The following is a 22,896-nucleotide window of genomic DNA, read 5'->3' on the forward strand; positions in this document are numbered from 1 at the left end:
CCCCCCCCATCTCTGGCCTACACCCTAGATCTTGTATGCATAGATAAATAAATCTTAAAAAAAAAACTGGCAAAACACCACAAAAATAACTCTCATAGGCCACTGGTTTCTATCCTCTGGTGAAATAACTCTGGGAACATCTTGCCAGGCCTGGCGGGCTGCCCTCTCAAGTTGGAAAAGCAAAGGGCTGGCCCGGGCCGGATGTCGCGCGCAGCGCCCCGCCTCCTGCTGGCCCGCCCCTGGCCCCGCCCCCGCCAATCAGTGAGCGCCAGAAAGTTCTGCCAGACCCAGGAAAGATGGCTGCCGCGTGTCGGAGCGTGAAGGTAATCTATCGGGTCTTTGCCTCTGCTGCCGGCCCCCGTGTGCCGGCTTTGAACGGCTCGGCCATGGAACCCGGAGGTGGGGGGAAGAGATTGGTGCAGGGAGATAGGGTCAAGCCTTATTAAGGCGTGGTATTGCGGTGTTTGGGCTCTGGAGGTGAAGGTCAACTCTCCGCCGCACATGTATGTGGGGTAATAGGACGGGCTGCCTGTACATTAGACACTCAGCGGTAAGGAGAGAAGGCACACCTGGGCCACACTGCTGGAGTGACCAGGAGCCTCCCTCGAAGAAGCTGGAGAAGGGGCTGGTGTAAGGTGGGGGTCTGCAGTGTAGCCCGATCGTGCCTTTCTTCTTAGGGCCTGGTCGCAGTAATAACCGGAGGAGCCTCGGGCCTTGGTCTGGCCACCGCAGAGCGACTTGTAGGGCAGGGGGCCAGTGCTGTACTTCTGGACCTGCCCAACTCGGATGGGACGGCCCAGGCCAAGAAGTTAGGGAAAAGCTGCGCTTTCGCCCCAACCGACGTAAGTGGGGTCACCTCTCCTCTGCCAGTGTGCGGGAGAGATCACAGACACCGGCCTGGGAACCCAGAGGGCCCTTCTCTTGACGGTGCCGCACCGTCTGTGTGGCGGGCGGTGGATCAATGTCCTTGTCCCTTTGGGCTGGAGCCGTCAAGCACTGGGAACGAAAAATCTTTGAAGCGGGACTGAGGGGGATAGGATTGGACATATCAGAATGTCATGGAAATGGTATGTGATGGCTTGAAAATGCATCTTGTGCCCTGTGATTTTATAAAGTCAAAAAACTTAATGAAACGGATTCAGAAAATAAAGCATGATGAAATCATCTTAGTAGGTTTGCGTAAAAAAAAACAAAAAAGCTAGTGCACAGGGGACTGTGGTGATGGTGCCTTGGGGAAGGAGATTCTATGGGGACCAATCTGAGGGTGGGGGAAGCAAATATTGTCTAAAAAAATGTAAAAAATGATAAATGTTAAAATAAAAAAATGAAAAAAAAAAAGCTAGTTTATCTTCATAGCAATGATTTTTAAAACAGTGTTGTTCTCCACATCAGAGAATCTCCAGGGATATGTGAATTTATCAAGAAGGTATAGATTTGAAAAATATTTTGAAACATGCTTGTCTTGCCTAATATTTTCACCCTTGCCCCACTCTTGAGTTTTCGTTCTCTTGGCTTCTCCCTTGCTTGCACTATTCTGTTGTCACGCAAAGACTAGCCATCCCTTCCCCTAAGTTTAGTGGGGTGTGTGTGTGTGTGTGTGCTGGTAAATAAATACCTTCTCCACTTCTCCCTTTGAAGGTGACCTCAGAGAAGGACGTGCAAGCAGCCCTGACTCTAGCAAAAGAAAAGTTTGGTCATGTGGATGTGGCAGTCAACTGTGCAGGCATTGCAGTTGCTATCAAGACATACAACTCAAAGAGGAGCCAGGCCCATACCTTGGAGGACTTCCAGCGAGTTCTCAATGTAAAGCCTCTGAGGTTCTCTAGGGGTGGAGTAAAAGGTTTCTTGCTATGGGTGACCCCAAAGGTTTTAGGTGACAAAAGGCTACCTCTGCCTCAAGCTCCTACACTTTGTTTCTACTGGTCCTCCAGGTGAATCTCATAGGCACCTTCAATGTCATTCGTCTGGTGGCTGGTGAGATGGGCCAGAATGAGCCAGACCAAGGAGGCCAACGTGGGGTCATCATCAACACTGCCAGTGTGGCTGCCTTCGAGGGCCAGGTGTGTGGGCAGGGATGAGGCTTGTGCTTCTCAGTGACTTGTTGACACCCTTCCACCTATGACCTCCACTCCTTCTCCAGGTTGGACAAGCTGCCTATTCTGCTTCCAAGGGGGGCATAGTAGGCATGACACTGCCCATTGCTCGAGATCTGGCTCCCATGGGCATCCGGGTGATGACCATTGCTCCAGGTAGACACATCTCCATGCCACACCTGGATTGGATGGGATCCGTGGGCAATCGAGGGAAATTTACCACCTAAGCAGCACCAACCTTGCATGGCGAAGCACTACAATTAGGGCTAAGGTGAGGAGGGATTGGGTAAATATGAAGGCAAGGGTGGACCTCTGACTCTGGCTGTCTTATCTAGGCCTGTTTGGCACCCCACTGCTGACCAGCCTCCCAGAGAAAGTGCGAAACTTCCTGGCCAGCCAGGTGCCCTTCCCCAGCCGACTGGGTGACCCTGCCGAGTATGCTCATCTGGTACAGGCCATCATTGAAAACCCATTCATCAATGGAGAGGTCATCCGGCTGGATGGGGCCATCCGCATGCAGCCTTGAAGGGGGTGGGGAATAGAGCAAACCTATTCCTCTGCCCCTCCTTTCACTGGGCTACTACCAGCTTGGGAGGATGCACAGTATAGCCATTTTGTAACTCTCCCATCAGTTACCCTCTGTGCCTAAATAAAGTTTCTACTTCTCACAGGGAGTGCGCAGTGCTGTGTGCTGGGAAAACTGGCATGGGGAAGAAAGGTTAAAGGTGCAAGACTTTGTTAGGGTTGCTCAGAACCCAGGAATGGGGTAGGAAAGGCAGTACCTTACACCTTTTGTGTTCTATTACAATGCATGGCCTTGATTTTAGTGAATAACTTTATTAACTTGGGTCAAAGGTAGGGATACTGGCTTAGCTCTCTCCCACTGGGAATGGATTGGGGAAGGGGGTTATGTAGCATCATTTTCTTCTCTTGACTTCTAGCCCTTTGTGAGCCTGATGGGGGAGAAGAGAGAAATGACCATCCTGAGCTCAGCGGCTGCTGGTGTTGAACTGTAGAAAATATTGGGCTGTAGGCCGATTGGTGTAGATTATTGAATTCAGATAATTCTGCCTGTAAAAGAAGTCCCGAGGCCTCAGCTGATGGACTTTCCCCCGTCCCTGACCCTCACCATCCTAGCACTCTCCCTTGGCATTGCCAAGGTTGCCCTACTGCCAACCCCTAGAACTCACTGTGCTTTTTGTTCTTTAGCCAGCTGCTGGTTGAAGGAGCCCAGGCCCCTACGAAATTCAGCACACAGCTCCCTTTCCTGTTCTTCTAGCTCCATTGCTGCTTGGGCTGAGCATATGGCCTGGTTTTCCCATTCCACATCCAGTGCTTGTTCTGCCTGGTGTTGTACCTCCTTTTCACGACGTTGCACCTCCTGATCTTTGCTGATGGCAGCTCGCTGTTCTGGAGTCATGCCTTTCCAGCAATAGGGCAGTACCCTATGGGGAACCATAGCGTGTTGAGCAGCCTGGGGGTTCTCAGTCAGTAGGTCACTATTGATCTGGTTCTGGATTTCTGTGAGGTTGGCCTCTTGTTGGTGCAGATGTTCATGGCGCTGTCGCTCAGCCACCTCAGCTGCCTGGTGGGGCCCCCAAATATGAGCATTTGAGTGCCCAACCTCAGGGAACTCTCAGTCATAGGGGAGGGGGTGATATGGCCCTAATCTCTCCCATCAGGGAAAGAAGGAATAGATAAGGCATGGCCTTCGAATGACCTGAAATGGGGGCAAGGGTGGAATGGGCAGGGAACTTACCTGCCTTCTGGAAGTCCTTAGAGAATCAGGGAAGTTCTCAGGTGGGTGAGGGGTTTGGCGTTGATTCAAGATGTGGCTAAGGTTCCCCCAGGACTTTGTTCAAGGGAATGGGGAGAGCCCAGTGCACAAATGGGGATAGCTCAAGCTGTACCTGGGCTTTGTTGGCATTGGCCATGGCAGACATCATGGCCACGCGACAGGACTCCTCCAGCTTGGCGAGCTGGGTGGCCCGTATGTCCATGGCTAGGCGCAGCTGTTCACTGAGCATATCTACATAGAGAAGTAGGAGCAGGGCACTTTACAGGCCTGCTCCTTTCCTGATTCACGCATTCAGCCATTTGTTATTAAACTGTGTATGTGTGTGTGTGTGGTGTGTGTATGTATGTATGTTTGGGAAGGTGTTAATGTCCTAATTGTAGGGATGTAGAAGGAGCTACTTTATCGAAGTAGGGATAGCCAAAGTGGCAACAAGTGTTTGTCATGTACTGAACTGAAAGATGCCTTCAATAGACCTGGATGCCAGTGACTGCTCTGCTGCTTCTGAGGTGTGTGACCTTGGGTAAAAGCATTTCATCTCTCTGAGCCACAGTCTAAGGGCCATGTGTTGGTTTCTGAAGATACCACATAATCAGATTCTGTCCTCAGAGAGCTCTCTGTCTAGTGGGTGAGGCAGATCCAACATAGATAATACCACAGTGTGGTAAAAGCAATGGTAGGGATATGTAGAGGGCGTTATAAGAGCTTTAGATAGTAAGTGAGAAGGCTTACAGGACAAGGTGATCCTGGAATTACCTGATGTATATAGACAGAAAGAGCAAAGGGCATTCCAGGCTGAGGACACAGCATAAACAAAGGTATATTAACAATCCAGTCACACTGGTTTCCTTGCTGTTCCTAGAACATCCAGGAACAGAGAATTTGTAATAGATGTTATACTTGGCTCACCTCTCTTGCTGCCCTCAGGTCTTTGCTCAAATGTTACTGCCTATGTAACCATTCCTGTCTGTCCTACTTAAAATTGCAATCTGCCTGCCCCCAGCATTTTATCCCTTTGCCCTGATTTTTCTCCCTAGCATTTGTCACCATCCAGTATACATTTTACTTAAATATTTTCTCTGTTTCCACTTACTACAAGGTAACCTTTGTGAGGACTGGGATTTTTGTCAGTTTCATTCACTACCGTGATTCAGCACCTAGGTCTGAGACTGTACATAGTGTTAAATATTTGTCAAATGTATGAAGGAAATCAAGAAACAGCATGGCCTGTATCTTAAATTATAAGTAATCTGTTCTTGCTGGAGCATAAAACGCAAGTGGCTACAGAATTTTGTGGGGGCCAGACTAGGCCAGAAACTTGACCCTAAGGTTGTGGGGAACATTGAAGGATTTGAAGCAAAGCAGTGATATGGTTAGATTTGCATTTTATAAACCTCCTTATGGTGGCCACCATGGAGGGCAGGCAGCCAGGCAATTGCATGTAAGGAAGCCACCTTAGAAACTATTGCAGTAGGCCAGTTGGAAGGACTCAACCCAGGGCATTATGGAAAAGATGGAGGGGATACATAGGAGGTTACATCATCAGTACTTGATGGATTGAGAGAAGGAAGATGCAGGGACACTTCCCAGGGTCCTGGCTTGGATGACTGGGTGCATAGTGTGCAGAAGTGGAAGATACAGAATGAAGAGCAGGATAGGGAGTACCCATGAATTGTTTCCAGAAACCAAGTTGGAGGTGGTCAGCAGGCATCTGGATATGTGACTCTGCAGACAGAGGGCACAGAGATAGTGGCATGGTAGCTGGTTCCAACGTGAGGGCTGGGAACAACCAAGTATACAGGGTAGGGAGAGCAGAGTGCTAGGGACAAAGTCTCAAGAAGGGAGGGAGACGAAGAAGGAATGCTCAGAGAGCTACAAGCAAAATGTGTTGTAATGGCAGCCAAGGAAGGATTGGGATCAGTCAAGGAGGAAAGATAAAACAGAACCTGTGTGTAATACAAAGGGCACTGGTGATTTTTGGTATGAGTAGTATCAATGTTGTGTGGGGGAGAAATGAGATCTTGGGGTTGCAGTGTGACTGGAAAGTAAAGAAGAAAAGACAGCACTGGAGGTAGATTTTTCAAAGAGTGTGACTATAAAGGAAAATGGCTAGCTCACAGTATCTAGTGGAATCAGTGTGAAAGGAGGCTTTTTTTTTTCACATAGGTTAGCATATAAGCATGTTTACAGCCTTTACCAAAGGGGCCAGTGGAAGGGTAAGTGTTGGAAACACAGGGGAGGGAATACCTGAGGGAGCACAGCCTGGGAGGGGGACAGGGAAAATGGGACCCGAATATGCTGAAGGCTTGGTTTTTTAAATTAAAATTTTTTTTTTCTTTAGGCATACAAGAGTATTTGTGGATTGGCTCAGCTAAAATCCATCTGTATACACAGAAACAACAGGAATTTTCCTCTACTTCTCCCCCCACCTCCCCCACCCTCTTCCTCACCACCTCCTGTATGGGTCTGTAGGTTACAGGGGCTGCCACAGAACTAGCTGGTTAAGGGCATTTGGATGATTTACATACTCTACAGGGCCTAATTGTACCCATATTTTATTAATTTATTTTTAAGATTTATTTATGTGTACAAGAACTGGGGTTCAGGCCAGAGGTGCGGGGTGGGGGGAGGGAGAGGATTCACCAGAGACAGAGCAGGGAACAAAACAGGCAGACTGACTGAAATACACTGCTGAGGGGGATAGCAGGCGAGACAGGAGAGGTCTGCTGCGCCATGTGGCTTAGCTCTCTGGCCAGCCAGGACTGAACTCATGCTGCAGAGTCTGCGGGTAGCTTCATAGTGCTGTGCTTAACCCCTTGCACCACCAGGGAGGCCCAATCCTTTGACAGACCTACATTCCGATCCCAAACTATTATACTTTGCCCACTGTGTGACTTTGGGCATTTTACCTCCCCTTGGGACCTCTGTGTCCCCATCCTCTCATTTCACTCTTCACAGCAACCCAGAGAGGTAAGGCTAAATCCTACTTTTCACATGGGACACAGAGTTCCCAAAAAGAGGTAAAATGCCCAAGGTCACACAGTAGGCAAGGTATAATAATAGGTTGGGATCTGAATATAGGTCTGTCGAAGGATCAGCCCATGCTCCTTCCATTAAACTACTCAGATTTCCTCAGCATTCTGCTGTCCCTGTAGCTTTACTATGCCTCGTAGTACACCTGCCTGCTGCCATTGGGCAGCTAGCCCACAGTGCCATTGCAGCTGGTATATCAAAATTCACCAAATAGGTGGGGCCTTCCCGATGGCGCAGTGGGTTGAGCACAGCGTGGTGAGGCTGTCTGTAGCCTCTGCAGCGGGTTTGATTCCCAGCCGGCCAGGGAGCCACCCACATAGTGCGGCGGACCTCTCCTGCCTTGCCCACTGCTACCTTCAGTAGTGTCTTCGGTTAGTCTGCCTGTTCTGCTCCCCACTCTGTCTCTGGTTAATCCTCTTACCCTCCCACGCCTCTGGCTTGTACCCCAGTTCTTGTAAAAATAAAAATAAATCTTTAAAAAAAAATTCACCAACTTGGGCCTCCCTGGTAGCACAGGGATTAAAGTCTCATCACTCTCAAGCTATCGCCAGCCGCTGCAACATGAGTTCAATCCCCGGCCAGGGAGCTAACCCACATGGTGCAGCAGACCTCTCCTATCTCGCCCTCTACTCCCCTCAGCAGTGTATCTCAGCAAATCTGCCTGTTACGCTCCCCACTCTGTCTCTGGTGAATTCACTCACCCCCTGCACCTCTGGCCTGGACCCAAGTTCTTGTATGCATAAATAAATCTTTAAAAAAAAATCACCACATACTCCAAATTTCCAAGCCCAATAGACAAGTTTCTGTTCCTAGCTGAACTTTTCCAAGGCATTTGACATTATGACACTCTCGGCCTTTGAGTCCCAACTTTTTTATGGTGACTGAGAGGAGGCAAGTATGGGATAATGTTCAAGAGCATGTGTGCTGGAGCCAGCCTGCTTGAGTTCACTCCTACCTCCATCACCCACCAGCTCTGTGACTGGGCAAGTTTTAACATCTCTGTTCAGTTTCCTTTTTTTTTTTTTTAAAAAAAAAAAAAGATTTGTTTATTTATTTATACAAGCACTGGGGTACAGGCCGGAGGCGCAGGAGGGTGAGAGAATTCACCAGAGACAGAGCAGGGAGCAGAAGAGGTCTGCCACGCCATGTGGGTGTCTCCCTGGCTAGCCGGGAATTGAACCAGCGCTGCAGAGGCTGCGGAACAGCTTCACAGTGCTGCGCTCAACCTGCTGCGCCACTGGGGAGGCCCTGTTCAGTTTCCTATGCTGAAAATGAGAATGATACTAATACTTGCCTCATAGGGTTGCTGTGAGGCATTAAATGAGTTAATGCCTGGTAGAAATTATAGTAATGGTACACAGTAAAGGTTAGTGCCACTGTTATTATTTTATGCATCTCTTTGTCCTATTTCACTGATCCCCGTTCAATCTTTATTATTAGTTCCTTTTCATCTACTCAGTCATTCACTCAAGATAAATGTACTGAGCATCTATGATGTGCCGGGCACTGTGTCACTGGGGTTGTAGTGGTTAATAAGACAGCTTTGGTCGTTGTCCTTACAGAGTACACCATTTTCTTACCCTTTTTCCAGAGTTCAGGCTTAGTATTCTATTTATATGCACAAAACCCCCTCCCTTCCAGATCTCTCCCTCCAGCCCATATTGACCCAGGAATTTCAGGGACATCTAGCTACATGGTTATCTATCAACCACCTATGTATGGATGCAATAGTTTTCTAATCTGCTTGCCTCTAGTCTTCCTTCCCCCTCTAATACAACCTCTGCAATGGTTGTCAGAGTTATCTGTTTAAAATACAAATCATATGACTCCAATGCTCAAAACCTTCCCATGGCTCCTACCTCATTTAGTAAAAGCTGAAGTCCTCACCATGGCCAATAAGGCCTACCCCAACTGGCCTCTGTCACCTTTCTGACTTTACTTCCTACCACTCTTCTCACTCTACTACTTCAGCTACTTTTTTAATTTTTGCGTAGAAGAACTGGGGTGTAGGCCAGAAGTATGGGGGGAAGGGGGGTGAGAGGATTCACCGGAGACAAGAGTGGAGAGTAGAACAGGCAGATTTAATGAAAAACACTGGTAAGGGGAGCAGCGGGCGAGACAGGAAAGGTCTGCTGTGCCATATGGGTCAGCTCCCTGGCAGGGGATTGAACTCAGGCTGTAGTGGTGATAGCATTGAGATTTAACCCACCAGGGTTAAGGCCACCAGGGTGGCCCTTAAAGTTTTTTTTTTTTTTCCAAAGATTGATTTATTTATTCATACAAGAATCCGGGTACAGGCCAGATGAACGGAAGGGTGAGAGGATTCACCAGAGACAAAGCAGGGAACAGAACAGGCAGACTGATGAAATACACTGCTGAGGGGAGCAGCGTGCAAGACAGGAGAGGTCTGCTTCCCCATGTGGGACCCTCACCGGCTGGCCGGGATCGAACCTGCACTGCAGAGGCTGTGGACAGCTTCACAGCGCAGCGCTCAACAGCCTGCGCTACCAGGGGAAGCCCCCTTAAAGGTTTTAAAACAGAAGAATGACAAGACCAATTTCAATATTCAGCAAATGTTAAGGCAGCTATTTTGTGTGTGGCACAGTGTACAAACAAAAATTCTTGCTCACATGGCATTCACGCTAATGGGGACAGAGAGAAAAGATAAAACAGTGAAATATATAAGGTGGTTAACATAATTGCTAAGGAGAAAAAAAGCATAAAAGGGGATATGGGAGCTTGGAGGGGAACATAACAGTTGCACTTTTAAGTTAGGAAAACCTTACTAAGGTAATGTTTGAATACAGATTTGAAGACAAGGGAATGAGCAATACAAATGTCTGATGAGCTATCCAGGTAGAGGGTATAATAGCTAGTGCAAAGGCCCTGAGCCAGGAAAGAGCATGTCTCTCTCCTGAGAGAGCATGGAATGCTTGAGGAACAGCAGCGGGGCCCAAGTAGCTGAGAAGTAGTGCCTCCTTAATGGTCTAGGGTTAAGTCTCAATGTGCTATCACCCAGACTCCCAGGCCAGAGAGCTAACCCGCATATAGTGCAGCAGACCTCTCCTTTCTGGCTCGCTGCTCCCCCTAATGGTGTATTTCAGTAAATCCACTTGTTCTGCTCCCCACTGGTGAATCCTCTCACCCCTGCCTCCCCGCACCTCTGGCCTACACCCCAGTTCTGTTACGCACAAAAACAAAAACCAACCTTTACAGTGGTTATCCTACATGATAAAGGGATAGTATCTTAGTTTGGAATAGAAGATTTTTAACCATTTTCTTTTCTACCAACCCTGGGGTGCAGTGACACTAAAGTATTTGTGTATCCGAAACACCTGGACCATTCAAAGTCCTGGGGCTCTTCTTGCTGCCCCCTCTATCTAGAGTGGTTCCTTTTTTTCTGTCTCCCTCTTCCACCCTGGCAAAATCATACCCAACTTTCTAAAATTGGTTCCTGACAGCTGATCTGTGTCATATTCTTTTCCTTGTAAGAATTAACCACTCCGATATTGATGTTCCCTCCATGTCCTACGATGGTACATAACAGTGTTAAAGCATAGCAGCAGACCTCTCCTGACTTGCCTGCTGCTCCCCTCAGCAGTGTATTTCAGTCAGTCTGCCTGTTCTGGTCCCCACTCTGTCTCTGGTGAATCCTCTCATCCCCCAAGCCCCCCACACCTCTGGCCTATACCTCCATTCTTGTATGCATAAATAAATCAATCTTTAAAAAAAAAACAAAACAGTGTTAAAGCATAAACATTTACTGTATGTATATTTTCCTCTTCTCTGAACTGATTTTCTGGAAGGTCTGGTTCTGTGGGCTCCTGTTGGGCACTTGTCTTATTTATTTTGGTTTTTAGTTCTTTCAACAATGACTTGTTGAGCACCTGACACTGGAGAACACTGTTCTGGGCAACTGGGATACAGGGATGGAAATGAGTGAAGTGTTTCATCTTCAGTGAGTTGACATTTTGGAGAGAATACATACATTCCACAAATATTTTCACAATTAGTTACATCTATGGGAAGTGGTATAACAGAACAGAGTGCTACAACAGGGGTAATTGGAAAGGTTAGCAGTGTGGGTTGATAAGACATGGTCTTTGCCCAGGAAGTGCTTATTCTAATGTGAGAGAAGGACGTGATCACAGATAATATCTGCTAATAGTAGCTACTGGTTATTGAGCACAAAGGCACCTACATACAGCATCCTGTTCAATTCTCATGTGAGTTCTATGTGGTATGGTTTCTTATCGTCATTTTAAAGATGAGGAAACTGAAGCACAGGGAGGAAAATTCATTTGCCCAAACCAGTTACTAAGTGGCAGAGCTGCCTCCAGGTAATGAAAAGCTGGCTGATTGGGGCCAGTGGGCACAGTCAGTTACTGAAGGAGATTAGGGAGGTTGGGGTCTACTCAGTATAACCTTTCAACATCCAGCTAATTGGACCACCCCATACAGTCTGGTCTCCTGGGTCCTGTATCCGGTTCAGGACAGCTCCCTGGAAAGCCTCAGATCTCTGTGCCTAGAGGGCCCAATTGCTTACCTGCACACTTTTCATCAGTCCTGGCTTGCTGTTGCTCCTGCACCTGTTTGTCCAGGCTGTACCTAAGCTGCTCCTGCTCCTTTCTCTGGCATGTAGCCTTGTCCAGCCCATAGTGGTTATCACTGTCGCCTTGATGAGTTAGAAACTCATTCCAGACTTGATCTGGATCCCAAAAGTCAAATTCATGCTTGTTCTTAAGCTGCTGTTTCTGCTCCCGAAACTCCTGGACTTTCTTTGCCAGCCGACGTGTCCTTTCTGCCTGTTCTTTCTCTAGCATCTGGGCTACCAGATCATATTGCATTTGGCTGGTCGCTGGGGGTGGTGGGCAGGGAGAACATGGAGAAGGCACCATAGGAGGGACAGAGCCCACTTGGCATGGCCTGTGCTCCTAAGGTTTATCTGTTTTTTGCCATCACATTGAGGTAGAAATGCCCTACCTCAAGCCCACGCAGGCTCTTACTCCCCGCCCCCCACACCCATGACTGGCCCCTAGCCTTGGGCTTTTACCATAAGCTGCCTCCTTGCTCTGCTCTGCTGCCTCCCGAAGCTTTCGTTCTTCCACCTGGCTGTTCAGGGCTTCGACATCCACCTGATCCCAAATAAATGAGCTAAGTCAGGGTAGAGGTCTAGCAGAAGGTCTTGAGTGCTCTAACAGAAACTTCTTAGAATTTATCTGCTTCAAAATTTTCCTATAGATCCCCCTATTGAATTATCTACTGAATTCAGATTACCTACGGAATAATATTCCCCCATCTCAGCATTGTTTGTAAGCCTATCAATGGCCTGGAAGGGCTCTGCCTCCTCCTTCAGCTTTATCTGGGTACCCTCATCTCCTCTCCCACTCTCAGTTCCCTGCACATTGTAGGCTATTTTGAACATTAGCTCTTGCTCTAGCTGTTCCCTCTACCTGGAACACTTTTTCCTCCCCCTCTGTCCAGACTCCTATTCACCCCTCAAAACCAGCTCAGCTTCCTGCCCCTTCAGGCAGATACTACTCCCATAAAATCAAGGACCCATTGTCCACATTATATTGAAGTTTGCCTCTATCAGTTATCTCCTCCACCTCATGGGTGAGCCTGTTAAGTGCAAAGACTAGCCTTAGTCGGTTTTGTATCCCTAATACCCAACCCAATGATTGGTACAGAGCAGGTCCTGAGGAAATGCAGCTGGATCTCAATCACACCACTCATCCCTTAGCTACCTACTTACTTGTCAAGCACTGTGCTCTAGTTTCCAGAGCTGCCACTATGTTAATTCTCACCTCGACACTTCATTTAGCCTCACTTTATAGAGGAGGAATCTGGATTTCAGAGAAAACAAGTGACTTACTCAAAGCCATATACCTAGTAAACAGCAGATTTGGTCTTTTCCGGAATGCCATGCTGCACATTCCCCCTCTACCCACCCACTCAGCAATCTATCTTCAACTATCAACACTGTCTCTTTATTTTGATTAGAATTCATTTAACACACCTCAAAATAGTGCAAAAGGGTATATAGTTTAGTGAAAAGTTAGCGTTCCTCCCATCTCTGTCCCTCACTCAGTTAGCAGTTTCTTATGTAGCCTTTCAGAAAGCGTTTAGGCATATGTAACACCAAGTGTTCTTTAAACTTCATTTGGCTCCTTGCTGCTTGTCTCTTGAGAACCAGGCCACTTGGCACGGAGCTGACTAGAGCTGACTAGAGAAGAATCACTTGTCACCTGCTCCTCTTCCCTTAGTTTCTTCCTCTGCACCCAAATTCCTTTCCCAGGCCCTTCCTAGGCCTGGGGGGGGATCAGTGCCTTCTCCCTTTCTGCCTAGGGCCTGCTTGAATCAGGGAGAAGGGCATAAAGGACATGGCAATGTGTCTCCCCAAGTACAAGAATGAGGTGGCCCCTTGTCCCAAGAAAGTCACTGCTACCCACTCACCCCTATGACTCGAGCCCGCACATTGAAGAATCGGGTCTGTCGCTCCTTTTCTCGATTTCTTCTAGCCTCAATGGCTGCTACTTCCTTGGGATCTGGTGACTGGTTTACTCGGAACATCTGGAACAACAGTGAGGTGGAATGAATCACTGCTGATGGTCATCCTTGTCTACACTCCGACCTCATTCCTTTCTCCCCGCTATATTTCATTTTACTTCCTGATATATTTCCTATTTGTGTCCTCCATCTCTGCTGTCACCACCCTATTTCAGGCCTCACAATGTTAGACAGTATTCCCGGGAGCCTCACTGGCTTCCTTCAGTCCAGTGATACCCTCTCTAGTTCTTTATCTGCACTGACTACCGGAGTGATCTTTCTGAAAGAAAATCTGACCACAGCACAAAAAGCAGCTCTAAAGCAAATGTTTATGAGATAAAGTCTCTGTAGGGTAAGGTAAAAGTATCAGGCTTTTCTGTCCTCCCACCATTAGGATAGATGATGGGTCTGCGGTCCCAAATTCATGCCTGATGGCGGGCACCTGTAGTAGGGTATGGGCATATGTAGATGGAATTCACCTGGGCTAAGACTGGGCTTTTAAGGGCGGCATCATGGGGACGCCAGCAGAAGAGAAGCAGTAGAAGCAGAAGCAGAAGCAGAAGCAGAAGCAGAAGCAGAACTACATGAGAAGCAGAGAGAAGCACCAGAGATCAACAGAGAGCCCAGATAGAGTGAAGACTTGCTGGGGGCTGGGAGGCCTGCCAGCCTCCCATCCCCCCAGCACCCCTGCTTGCCATGTGCCTGGTAAATCCCAATAAAAGCCTGCAAAAGCCACTGAGGGCTCCAGGACTGTCTACTCCTTTACCCCAGTCTGCTGATTAGAAATCCTGCTCTGTGCCCCTTCCTGCCTCTATAGTCTCCTTTTGCCAGACTTACAAGGGTCTTCATGATGTGACCCATGCTCATCTATCTTAGCCTGGAACTCAATTACAACACTCCTCTTTTTGTATTGCACTCTCTTCAGTTTTCCTCATTTCAGTAAAAGGCACCATCATGCCCCCTTTATTTTTATGACTTATTCTTGAGTCAAATGAAAGGCTAGAGGGGCTTCCATTTGTCAGATTCCCTTCCTGTTTTGGGATGCCCACTTTTAGCATGTGAGCCAGTCAAAGCGACAGCGAAAAACACTTCTACAAACATAAATCATACCATGTCTCTGACCTACTCAAAATTCTACACAGGCTTCCCACTGCACATGGAATCAACTCCAAACTCCTTACTTAGGGCTTTCAAGATCTTGTTCCTGCACACATCTCCTTTGTTTATAGTATTCTAGGCACAGTGGTCTCCTATCAAGTCCTCCAACTAGATAACTGTTCCCATGTCAGGGCATTTGTACTCTGCTTTCCTTTGTTTGGAATACGACCCTTTGACTTCCTCTATAGCTAGCTCCAGTTTTAAAAAACCTGAAAAAAAAGGCCTCCCTGGTGGTGCAAGGGGTTAAGATGCAACCTATGAAGCAATCTGCAGCCACTGCAGCACGAGTTTGATCCCCCACCAGGGAGCTACCCACATGGCGCAGCAGACCTCTCCTGACTCGCCCACTGCTCCCATCAGCAGTGTATTTCAGTTGATCTGCCTGTTCTGTTCCCCACTCGGTCTCTGGTGTATCCTCTCAACACCCCCCCACACACCTCTGGCCTGTATCCAAGTTCTTGTATGCATAAATAAATAAATCTTTAAAAAAAGTAAGAAAATTTTGTAATTGTGAAATATCCAACACATACAGGAGAATATTTATGTTAGGAAGCATATGTAAGTTCAGAGATAGGATAAAATAGACACCCACAAACCAACTTAATAAAACATGAGCAATACTATTTTTTTTTATTTATATGCATACAAGAACTGGGGTACAGGCCAGAGATGCAGGGGGTGAGAGGATTCACCAGAGACAGACTGGGGAACAGAACAGACAGACTGACTGAAATACACTGCTGAGGGGAGCAGCAGGTGAGACAGGAGAGGTCTGCTTTGCCATGTGGGTTTCTCTCTGGCCAGCCGGGGATCAAACTCATGCTGCAGAGGCTGTGGATTGCCTCATAGTGCAGTGCTTAATCCCTTGCACCACCAGGGAGGCCTGCCTGAACAATATTTTTAAACATTTTTCATGTTTTGGAACTTTACACAGTATTATGCAGAATGGATTCTTCTGCATCTTGCTTTTTTCACTCATGTTCATTCTATCATTTAATAAGTATTCATGTATTGCCTACTGTCTGACATTCCTTTTAATATTTGGGAGACATCAAGGAGCAAAAGCTACAAAATTCCAAGTCCTTGTGAGTCTTGCTTTCTAGTGGGGGCAAACAATAAAGAATATATTAAGTAGTTGGTAAGAAGATGAGAAGTGCTGTGAGAAAATATATGGAGCAGAGTAAGGTGAACTGGAAATGCCAGGGAAATGGCAATTTGAAATATGGAAGTCAGGAGAGGCATAACCTGAAAGTAATATTTGAGGAAATACTTGAAGAAGGAGAGGGAGCCATCCATGCAGATATCTAGGAAGAACACTCCAGGCAGAGGGAACCGCAAGTGCAAAGACCTTAAGGGGGACACACAAGAGGCACGTGTTCAACTGTGGAGTGAAGGAGAGGTTAGTAGAAAGTGACATGAAAAAATGGGGAGGAGGCAGAGCAGTAGGACCCTGCAGACCATTGTAAATGCTGGTTTTTACTCTGAGAGAAATGGGCAGCCATTGGAGGGGTTTTGAGTAGTGAGAATGATGTGTTCTGCTTTTATTTTTATTTATTTTTAACTACTGTAGTTTAATAAGCATTAGTTTGATTTTTTAAAGCATTACTTTGCTGTGTTAAGAATGATCTTGGAGTGGGGAAGAGGGATGACAAGGCTAGAAGCAGGGAGACTAGACAGGAGCCTATTATGGTCATCCAATGAGAAGTAATGGTGACTCACACAAGCAGAGGGGGTGAGGTATGGTCAGATTCTTGATATATTTTGAAGGTAGGGCTGACCAGGCTTTCTGACGGACTGGATGTGCAGTGAGTGTGAGAACTGTATCAAGAATGACTTCAAGGATTCGGGCTGGAGCACTCGGAAGGCTGGAGTTGCTATCAATTCAATAGTCTACTTGGGGAAAACTATGAAATGAGGGGAGGATAAGGAGATCAGTTTTGGACTTACTGAGTTTGAGAGGTCTATTAGATAGCCACTGATAGTATACAGTGGTATGGTAAATCCTATTATTGTTCAAAAAGACTTGATGCTCCTTCCTACAGAAGGATTATACATCCTTATCTCATTGCTCTGAAGGTTAGCCGGGTGGTGGTTTGCTTTGCCCTCTGAGTGTGAGTATTGACAGGTGTTCCTGCCAAGCAGAACTAAGGGCCATTACATAATAGGCACTTTCTTTTTTCTCTCTGCCATGAGACTGGCAATGTCTAAGGTATGCTCTTTCGAGCCTGGGTCCTGGAATGATGACATAGAGCAGAGATACAGCCAACTCACAATGGATAAGAAGCATGAGAGAGAAATCTTTGTTTCTATAAACTGCTGAGATTTTGGGGTTGTTTGTACAGCATACGATAGCTTGTCCTATTGATACAAAGAAATTTAAAGCTATTTGACTGTAAGAGATCTCTAACAGGGTGAGGGTAGACAGATAAGAATGCCCTTGGGGAGACAGAAGAGGAAGAACCAGGACTAGAGGCTAGGGTCAAGTAGCCTGTGAGGTGGGAGAAAAATCATGACTGTGGCGTCTGAGAAGCCAAGTGAAGAAAGTGCTTTTGGAAGGGGAGAATGAGCAACAGATGATGAGAATAAGAAGACTGAGAGCTGACTGATTTAGTAACATGACAATTTCTGGTGTTTTTGACATTTCTGGCAGAGTTGTGAGGCTGAAAGCCTGGTTGAAGTGGGTTCATATGAGACTAGGACTCTGCAGTACAAACAATCCCATTTATTATTTTTTTAACTGCAAAAGAGAGAGGAGGGACCTGTATATTTAGAGATTATATACGCAGGTGGGAAGGTTTCTCGAGCATATACCTAGGAATGGAAGTGCGAAGAATAGGGTATATGTATAAACTTTACAAGATGATGCTAAACTACTTTTCACTTTCCACTTTCAGTAGAGTATATAAAAACTCCAGTCATTCCACATCCTCATCAATACTGAGTATTGCAAATGTAGGGTAAGGAAAAATGTCAGGCTTTTCTGCCCTCCCGCCATCAGGATAGATGATGGATCCTTGCGGTCCTGAATGCATGCCTGATGGCAGGCACCTGGAATAGGGTGTGGGCATAGGTAGATGGGATTCACCTGGGTTAAGACTGTGCTTTTTAAGGGCAGTGTCACAGGGATGCCAATAGAAGCCGAGAAAAAGTCAAGAACGAACAGAAGCTGAGAGAGAGAGTGAGAGAAGGCAGGAGAGCCCAGATAGAGTGGAGATTTGCTGGGGGCTGGGAGGACTGCCAGCCTCCCGGCCCCCCAGCATCCCTGCCTGCCATATGCCTGGTGAACCCCAATAAAAGACATGCAAAAACCACTGAGGACCCTGACTCCTCTTTTACCTGGTCTGTTGGATCGTAGAAAATCTGCACCGTGTCCATTCCTGCCTCTACAATTGGCGTAGTCGGCAGGATGATCCATGCAGATGGGTATGGAGCCCTCCAAAGACCTGGAGGGACTAAGGAGTAACAGACTGTGTTTGCCTGTGAGGACACTGGAGGTGTCATGGCGGCACAAGAGATGGACAAGGTCCGGGAGCTGCAGGACAAGACCTCGCGAGGAGGAGACGCCTGAGAGGACCAGCCAACAACCCCTGAGACAACAAGAATCGTCGGAAGAGAGGACCACAATTCGGAGCTCACCAGTACTGATGCAGGGAGAGACTAACGGACTTGGACTGATAGACTTGGACCGACAATCCTGCTAGAAGGTGGAGGAACTTTGGCAAGTTAAGTTTTTGGGACCCTGGGGCAGAATGCTATTGTTTGTACACCCCGAGATGGGAATCTGGGAGTGGCTAGTGGGCCTTGATGGCCAAAATCAGCCTGTGTATGCCCAGCAGCTAGGCAGAGGAGAAAAGCCAACTCAGAAGGCAAAAGCTGGTACTGATGCTAAGCTTGGGAAGCCCTGAGTGGCTGTTAAGCACTAAGTAAGCTGAGGAAGGACAGTGAGTCTTGTAAAATCACCTGTGGGTGATGCCCTGCTCGTTGTCGAGTGAGGGTGAGGAGCTGAGGAACCTGTCCTTGGGGGACGGGTGGGGAACGTGACTTGGGGTGGAGCCCAAGCCGAATGTAGAGTTTGTATTCAAGGATCCCCGACCCATGTGCTTGTGCAGTGGGTTGGCCTGAGTGCAGGGGTCTGCGTGTCGCATTGGTGGCTATGAAAGCCCAGTGTTGGAGTGACAGCAGACAGAAACCCTGAGGGTTGGGCGATTACCCCCAAAGGGTAGAGAATCCCAATCCAGGAGTGAGTGCACCCTGGGGGTGGATGCAGTGTGTGGCTTGTAGCCAAGACTACAGCCAGAGAAGGTCAGGAAGCCTGACGGCTCCTGGCATGTGACAGAGATGTCTGAGTGATTTCCCCTCCCTCGTATGAGCAGTGCCTTCAGCAGCAGATTTGGTGGATCATCTGCTGGTACCAATAATTGTCTTTTGCCACTAGGTTGATGCCCTGCCTGGACTTATTTGTGTTCTGATGTATTTTGTTGTTATATTGTGATGTATTTGCTTTTGTGGGCCATGGCTGCCTTGTTTATGTTTGCTAAGAAAATTGTATATATGTAGAATGTATGGCAGAAAACCCTGAGGGGGTGGACTGTAGGGTAAGGAAAAATGTCAGGCTTTTCTGCCCTCCCGCCATCAGGATAGATGATGGATCCTTGTGGTCCTGAATGCATGCCTGATGGCAGGCACCTGGAATAGGGTGTGGGCATAGGTAGATGGGATTCACCTGGGCTAAGACTGTGCTTTTTAAGGGCAGTGTCACAGGGATGCCAGTAGAAGCTGAGAAGAAGCCAAGAACAAACAGAAGCTGAGAGAGAGAATGAGAGAAGGCCGGAGAGCCCAGATAGAGTGGAGATTTGCTGGGGGCTGGGAGGACTGCCAGCCTCCCAGCCCCCCAGCATCCCTGCCTGCCGTATGCCTGGTGAACCCCAATAAAAGACATGCAAAATCCACTGAGGACCCTGACTCCTCCTTTACTGGGTCTGTTGGATTGTAGAAAACCTGCACCATATCCATTCCTGCCTCTACAGCAAACTTTTCTTTTTGTCTTTATTTTCCAGTATTTTTGCAATACTAAGTATTGCAAACTTTTTAAATTTTTCCAATTTGTGGCTATCAAATTATTATTGATTTTAATTAGAATTTCCCTTATTGTTGGTGAAGATGCAGTCTTTTCATGTGCATTTTGTCCATTTTTGTTTTCTGCGAAGTGACCATTCATAGCCTTTGTTCATTTTTTAAAAATTAGGTTATTTTCCCTCTTATTAATTTTAGAAGTTCCCCAGATATTCTATATACTAATCACCTATTGATTTAAATATGGCAAACATCTCCAATTTGTGACTTATCTTTTCACTTTATTAGTATAATTCTATGGTAATGATACAGACAAAGGAGTATATATAGTAACACACGTGTAAATTATAAGATATAACAAGATGAACAACTGTGAACCTTTCACAGAACCCAAATAAAAGATGATCAATTCTTAGGTTTCTGTGTGCATTTACCACCTTTTCACTTTAATGTTGTAATTTTTTAAGATTTATTTATTGATGCATATAAGAACTGGGGTACAGGCCAGAGGTGCGGGGCTGGGGTGAGAGGATTCACCAGAGACAGAGTGGTGGACAGAACAGGCAGACTGACTGAAATACACTGCTGAGGGGAGCAGCAGGCTAGACAGGAGAGGTCAGCTGCACCATGTAGGTAGCTTCCTGGAGGCTGGGGATCAAATTCATGCTGCAGAGGCTGCAGATAGCTTCACAGTGCTGTGCTTAACCCCTTGCGTCACCAGGGAGGCTCTTTATGTTATAATTTTGATCAGTTTGAAGGTGTTCAAATTTATCAATCTTTTCCTTTAAGTTTAGAAGTTTTTATTACTTAAGAAACCTTCTGAGGGCCTCCCTGCTGGCACAAGGGATTAAGTGCAGCACTATGAGGCTATCCGCAGCCTCTGCAGCACAAGTTCGATCCCCCGCCAGCCAGGGAGCTACCCACATGGCGCAGCACACCTCTCCTGTCTTGCCCACTGCTCCCCTCAAAGTATTTCAGTCAGTCTGCCTGTTCTGTTCCCCACTCTGTCTCTGGTGAATCCTCTCACCCCCTGTACCTCTGGCCTGTACCCCAGTTTTTGTATGCATAAATAAATAAATGTTTAAAAAAAAAAAGAAACCCTCTGAGAACATAAAAATATTCTATCTATTCTAAAATTTTTAAAGTTGTGCCTGTCTCATTTAAGTTGTTGATCCAAGAAGATGTGGTATACGCACACAGTGGTATACTAATCAGCAATCAAAAAAGATAAACTCATGCCATTTGCAGCAACATAGATGGACCTGGAAGGGGTTATACTAAGTGAAATAAATCAGAAGGAAAAAGAAAAATATTGGATGGTTTCACTTACAGGTAGAACATAGGGAAACTGAACAAAGGGTCCAGAAAAGGATAAAACTTGCAGGGAAACCTTAGATCTGAGGCATTCAGCAGGGGAGGGGGAGGGAGAGGATTAAAACAGGAGAGAAGAGCGCAAGGGACTATGGTGACGGTTCACAGGTGCTGTGGTGGTGGCGAATCATGGGGACTACACCTGAGGAGAGAAATCAAATATTGCACAAAAATGAACAACGATGTAAGAAAATAAAAAATAAAGGTGTTGATCCATTTGGAAGTGCATTTTGAATATGGTGTGAGATTCAATATGATCTTTTGGTAGGTATCTAATCTGATCCTCCCCACCCCATGTCATCTTGTTAAGTGGAACAATAGTTCTGGCCAACTATATGAGACTGATGTCCTTTGGTCATTTTATCCCCTTAGCCGGATCCTGTTTCTTCCAATCATACTTCATTTATAATTTCTCTACTAGATTCCATCAACCAAGCTTTCTCACTTTCCTGGACTTATCCTAAGACTAAGATTCTTCCAAGTCTTCTGACATCATTTAAAAAACAGTTACAGGAATGGTTATGGCAACCTCCAGACCTTTTCCATGTCTTGGTTTTCGTACCAACCTCAGCCTCTTCATTCCCTTTGTCTCCATGATATAAAGTCACTGGAGGCAAAGATTCCATACATTTAAAGTTTTATGGACTGCTAAAGGTCATGGCCTTGGTAATGAACAGATATAAGGTGATGGGATGAGGTGAAGGAGGAAAGGGATAGAAAAGATGGGGAAGAGAGAGGGGAAAGGGATGGGAGAAAGAGAAAGGGCAACATGGCAGTTGACAAAGGTGGAGGCGAGGGAGCAGAGGAAGGGAGGTAGCAAGGAATGCAGCAAGGAGGATGGAAAGGAGGGAATAGGATAGGGATTAGGCATAAAGAGAGAGATGAAGCTGGGGAAAAGGAAGAGGGTAGAGGTAGAAGCTTAGGGACCCTCTCAGAGGCTCATATAAAATGCCTTTTTGCGGGCCTCCCCAGTGGTACGGTGGGTTGAGCCAGCGCTGTGAAACTGTCCGCAGCCTCTGCAGCGTGAGATCAGTTCCCAGCCCGGCCAGGGAGATTCCCACATGGTGTGGCAGACCTCTCCTGTGGAGCCCGCTGCTCCCCTCAGCAGTGCGTTCGGTCCGTCTGCTGGTTCTGCTCCCCGCTCTGTCTCTGGTGAATCCTCTCACCCTCCCGCGCCTCTGGCCTGTACCCCAGTTCTTGTATAAATCTTAAAAAAATGACTTTTTCTGCAAGAAGTCCCAATTTTGAAGCTTCCAGGATGGGTCTAGGTTCAAGTAGCCATGTGGCTCAAATTTAAGAATATTCCATGGCTATAGCAGCAGTCTCTGAATTCTGGTGGTACAGGAGGGAGGCAGCACCTCTGGCCATCTTTCTCCAGTCCATATCCTTGTTACTCCAGAGTATCCTCATTCCACTTCACACCCAATTCCACCTCCAACCCTACTCCACCCTCACTAAGGTCTTCCCCTACTGAACCTTGTGGGTCGTTCCATCCGACCTTGTTTTTGTCTGAACCTTCTGGCCAACCATGCTAAAACCATAGCCGAGCCCTCACCTTCTTGTCCTGGAGGGCAAGTCACTGCTGTGACTCTTGACACATCTCAGTGAGCGTTGGGTCGGGTTCCACAGGCTTCCTCTGATGGCCAAAGTTGCAGCACCGCCTCCTCTACAACTTGGTCAGTTATGGCACTGCTTTAGGTTGCCAGGTAATAAGAAATGGGGGCGGGGTCCAAATGCATGACGCAAGCTCGCGCCCAGGCAACAGATCAACAAAACCTCCTTACCTACTCGACGGTCCCGCCCCTTGTTCCTGCTAGCGCCGGA

The 22,896-nt window shown here is 47.0% G+C and overlaps 2 protein-coding genes across 5 annotated transcripts; one reads left to right on the forward strand and one right to left on the reverse strand.

Moving 5' to 3' along the window:
• The first annotated feature begins 258 nt into the window (after positions 1–258).
• HSD17B10 (hydroxysteroid 17-beta dehydrogenase 10) lies at positions 259–2,763 on the forward strand. Its single transcript, XM_037512366.2, has 6 exons — positions 259–323; positions 678–842; positions 1,639–1,803; positions 1,932–2,060; positions 2,141–2,249; positions 2,429–2,763. The coding sequence occupies exons 1-6, from the start codon at positions 297–299 to the stop codon at positions 2,617–2,619; spliced, it is 786 nt and encodes a 261-aa protein (XP_037368263.1). The 5' UTR covers positions 259–296; the 3' UTR covers positions 2,620–2,763.
• A 111-nt stretch (positions 2,764–2,874) lies between these two features.
• Positions 2,875–22,885, reverse strand: RIBC1 (RIB43A domain with coiled-coils 1). Of its 4 annotated transcripts, none has more exons than XM_054695722.1 (7): positions 17,965–18,082; positions 13,378–13,494; positions 11,975–12,056; positions 11,468–11,779; positions 4,004–4,122; positions 3,284–3,678; positions 2,875–3,046 (listed from the first exon to the last, which is right to left on the reverse strand). In XM_054695722.1, exons 1-7 carry the CDS (start codon positions 18,001–18,003, stop codon positions 3,031–3,033), a joined length of 1,080 nt encoding a protein of 359 aa, XP_054551697.1. In that variant the 5' UTR covers positions 18,004–18,082; the 3' UTR covers positions 2,875–3,030. The 4 variants fall into 4 exon arrangements, with proteins under 4 accessions (XP_054551697.1, XP_037368260.2, XP_037368259.1 ...); XM_037512363.2 differs by having other exon boundaries at positions 2,875–3,164; positions 17,965–18,081; XM_037512362.2 differs by lacking the exon at positions 17,965–18,082 and adding an exon at positions 22,628–22,885 and having other exon boundaries at positions 2,876–3,164.
• Between the last annotated feature and the right edge of the window lie 11 nt (positions 22,886–22,896).

This window comes from Talpa occidentalis, unplaced genomic scaffold (assembly GCF_014898055.3).
Source record: "Talpa occidentalis isolate TD23 unplaced genomic scaffold, MPIMG_talOcc4v2.1 talOcc4.15, whole genome shotgun sequence".
In the NCBI taxonomy this organism is placed as follows: Eukaryota; Metazoa; Chordata; class Mammalia; order Eulipotyphla; family Talpidae; genus Talpa; species Talpa occidentalis.

What these genes read in the sequence shown, in the direction of transcription:
- HSD17B10 (XM_037512366.2), top strand. Translation starts at nt 297, where the DNA reads ATGGCTGCCGCGTGTCGGAGCGTGAAG. An exon ending in GCGCTTTCGCCCCAACCGAC is followed by an intron (nt 843 to 1,638) that starts GTAAGTGGGGTC and finishes CTCCCTTTGAAG; the next exon opens with GTGACCTCAGAGAAGGACGT. An exon ending in TGGCTGCCTTCGAGGGCCAG is followed by an intron (nt 2,061 to 2,140) that starts GTGTGTGGGCAG and finishes CTCCTTCTCCAG; the next exon opens with GTTGGACAAGCTGCCTATTC.
- RIBC1 (XM_037512363.2), bottom strand. Translation starts at nt 18,003, where the DNA reads ATGGACACGGTGCAGATTTTCTACGATCCAACAGACCAG. An exon ending in GAGCAAGGAGGCAGCTTATG is followed by an intron (nt 11,780 to 11,974) that starts GTAAAAGCCCAA and finishes CACCACCCCCAG; the next exon opens with CGACCAGCCAAATGCAATAT. An exon ending in GACTGATGAAAAGTGTGCAG is followed by an intron (nt 4,123 to 11,467) that starts GTAAGCAATTGG and finishes TTCTCTATGTAG; the next exon opens with ATATGCTCAGTGAACAGCTG.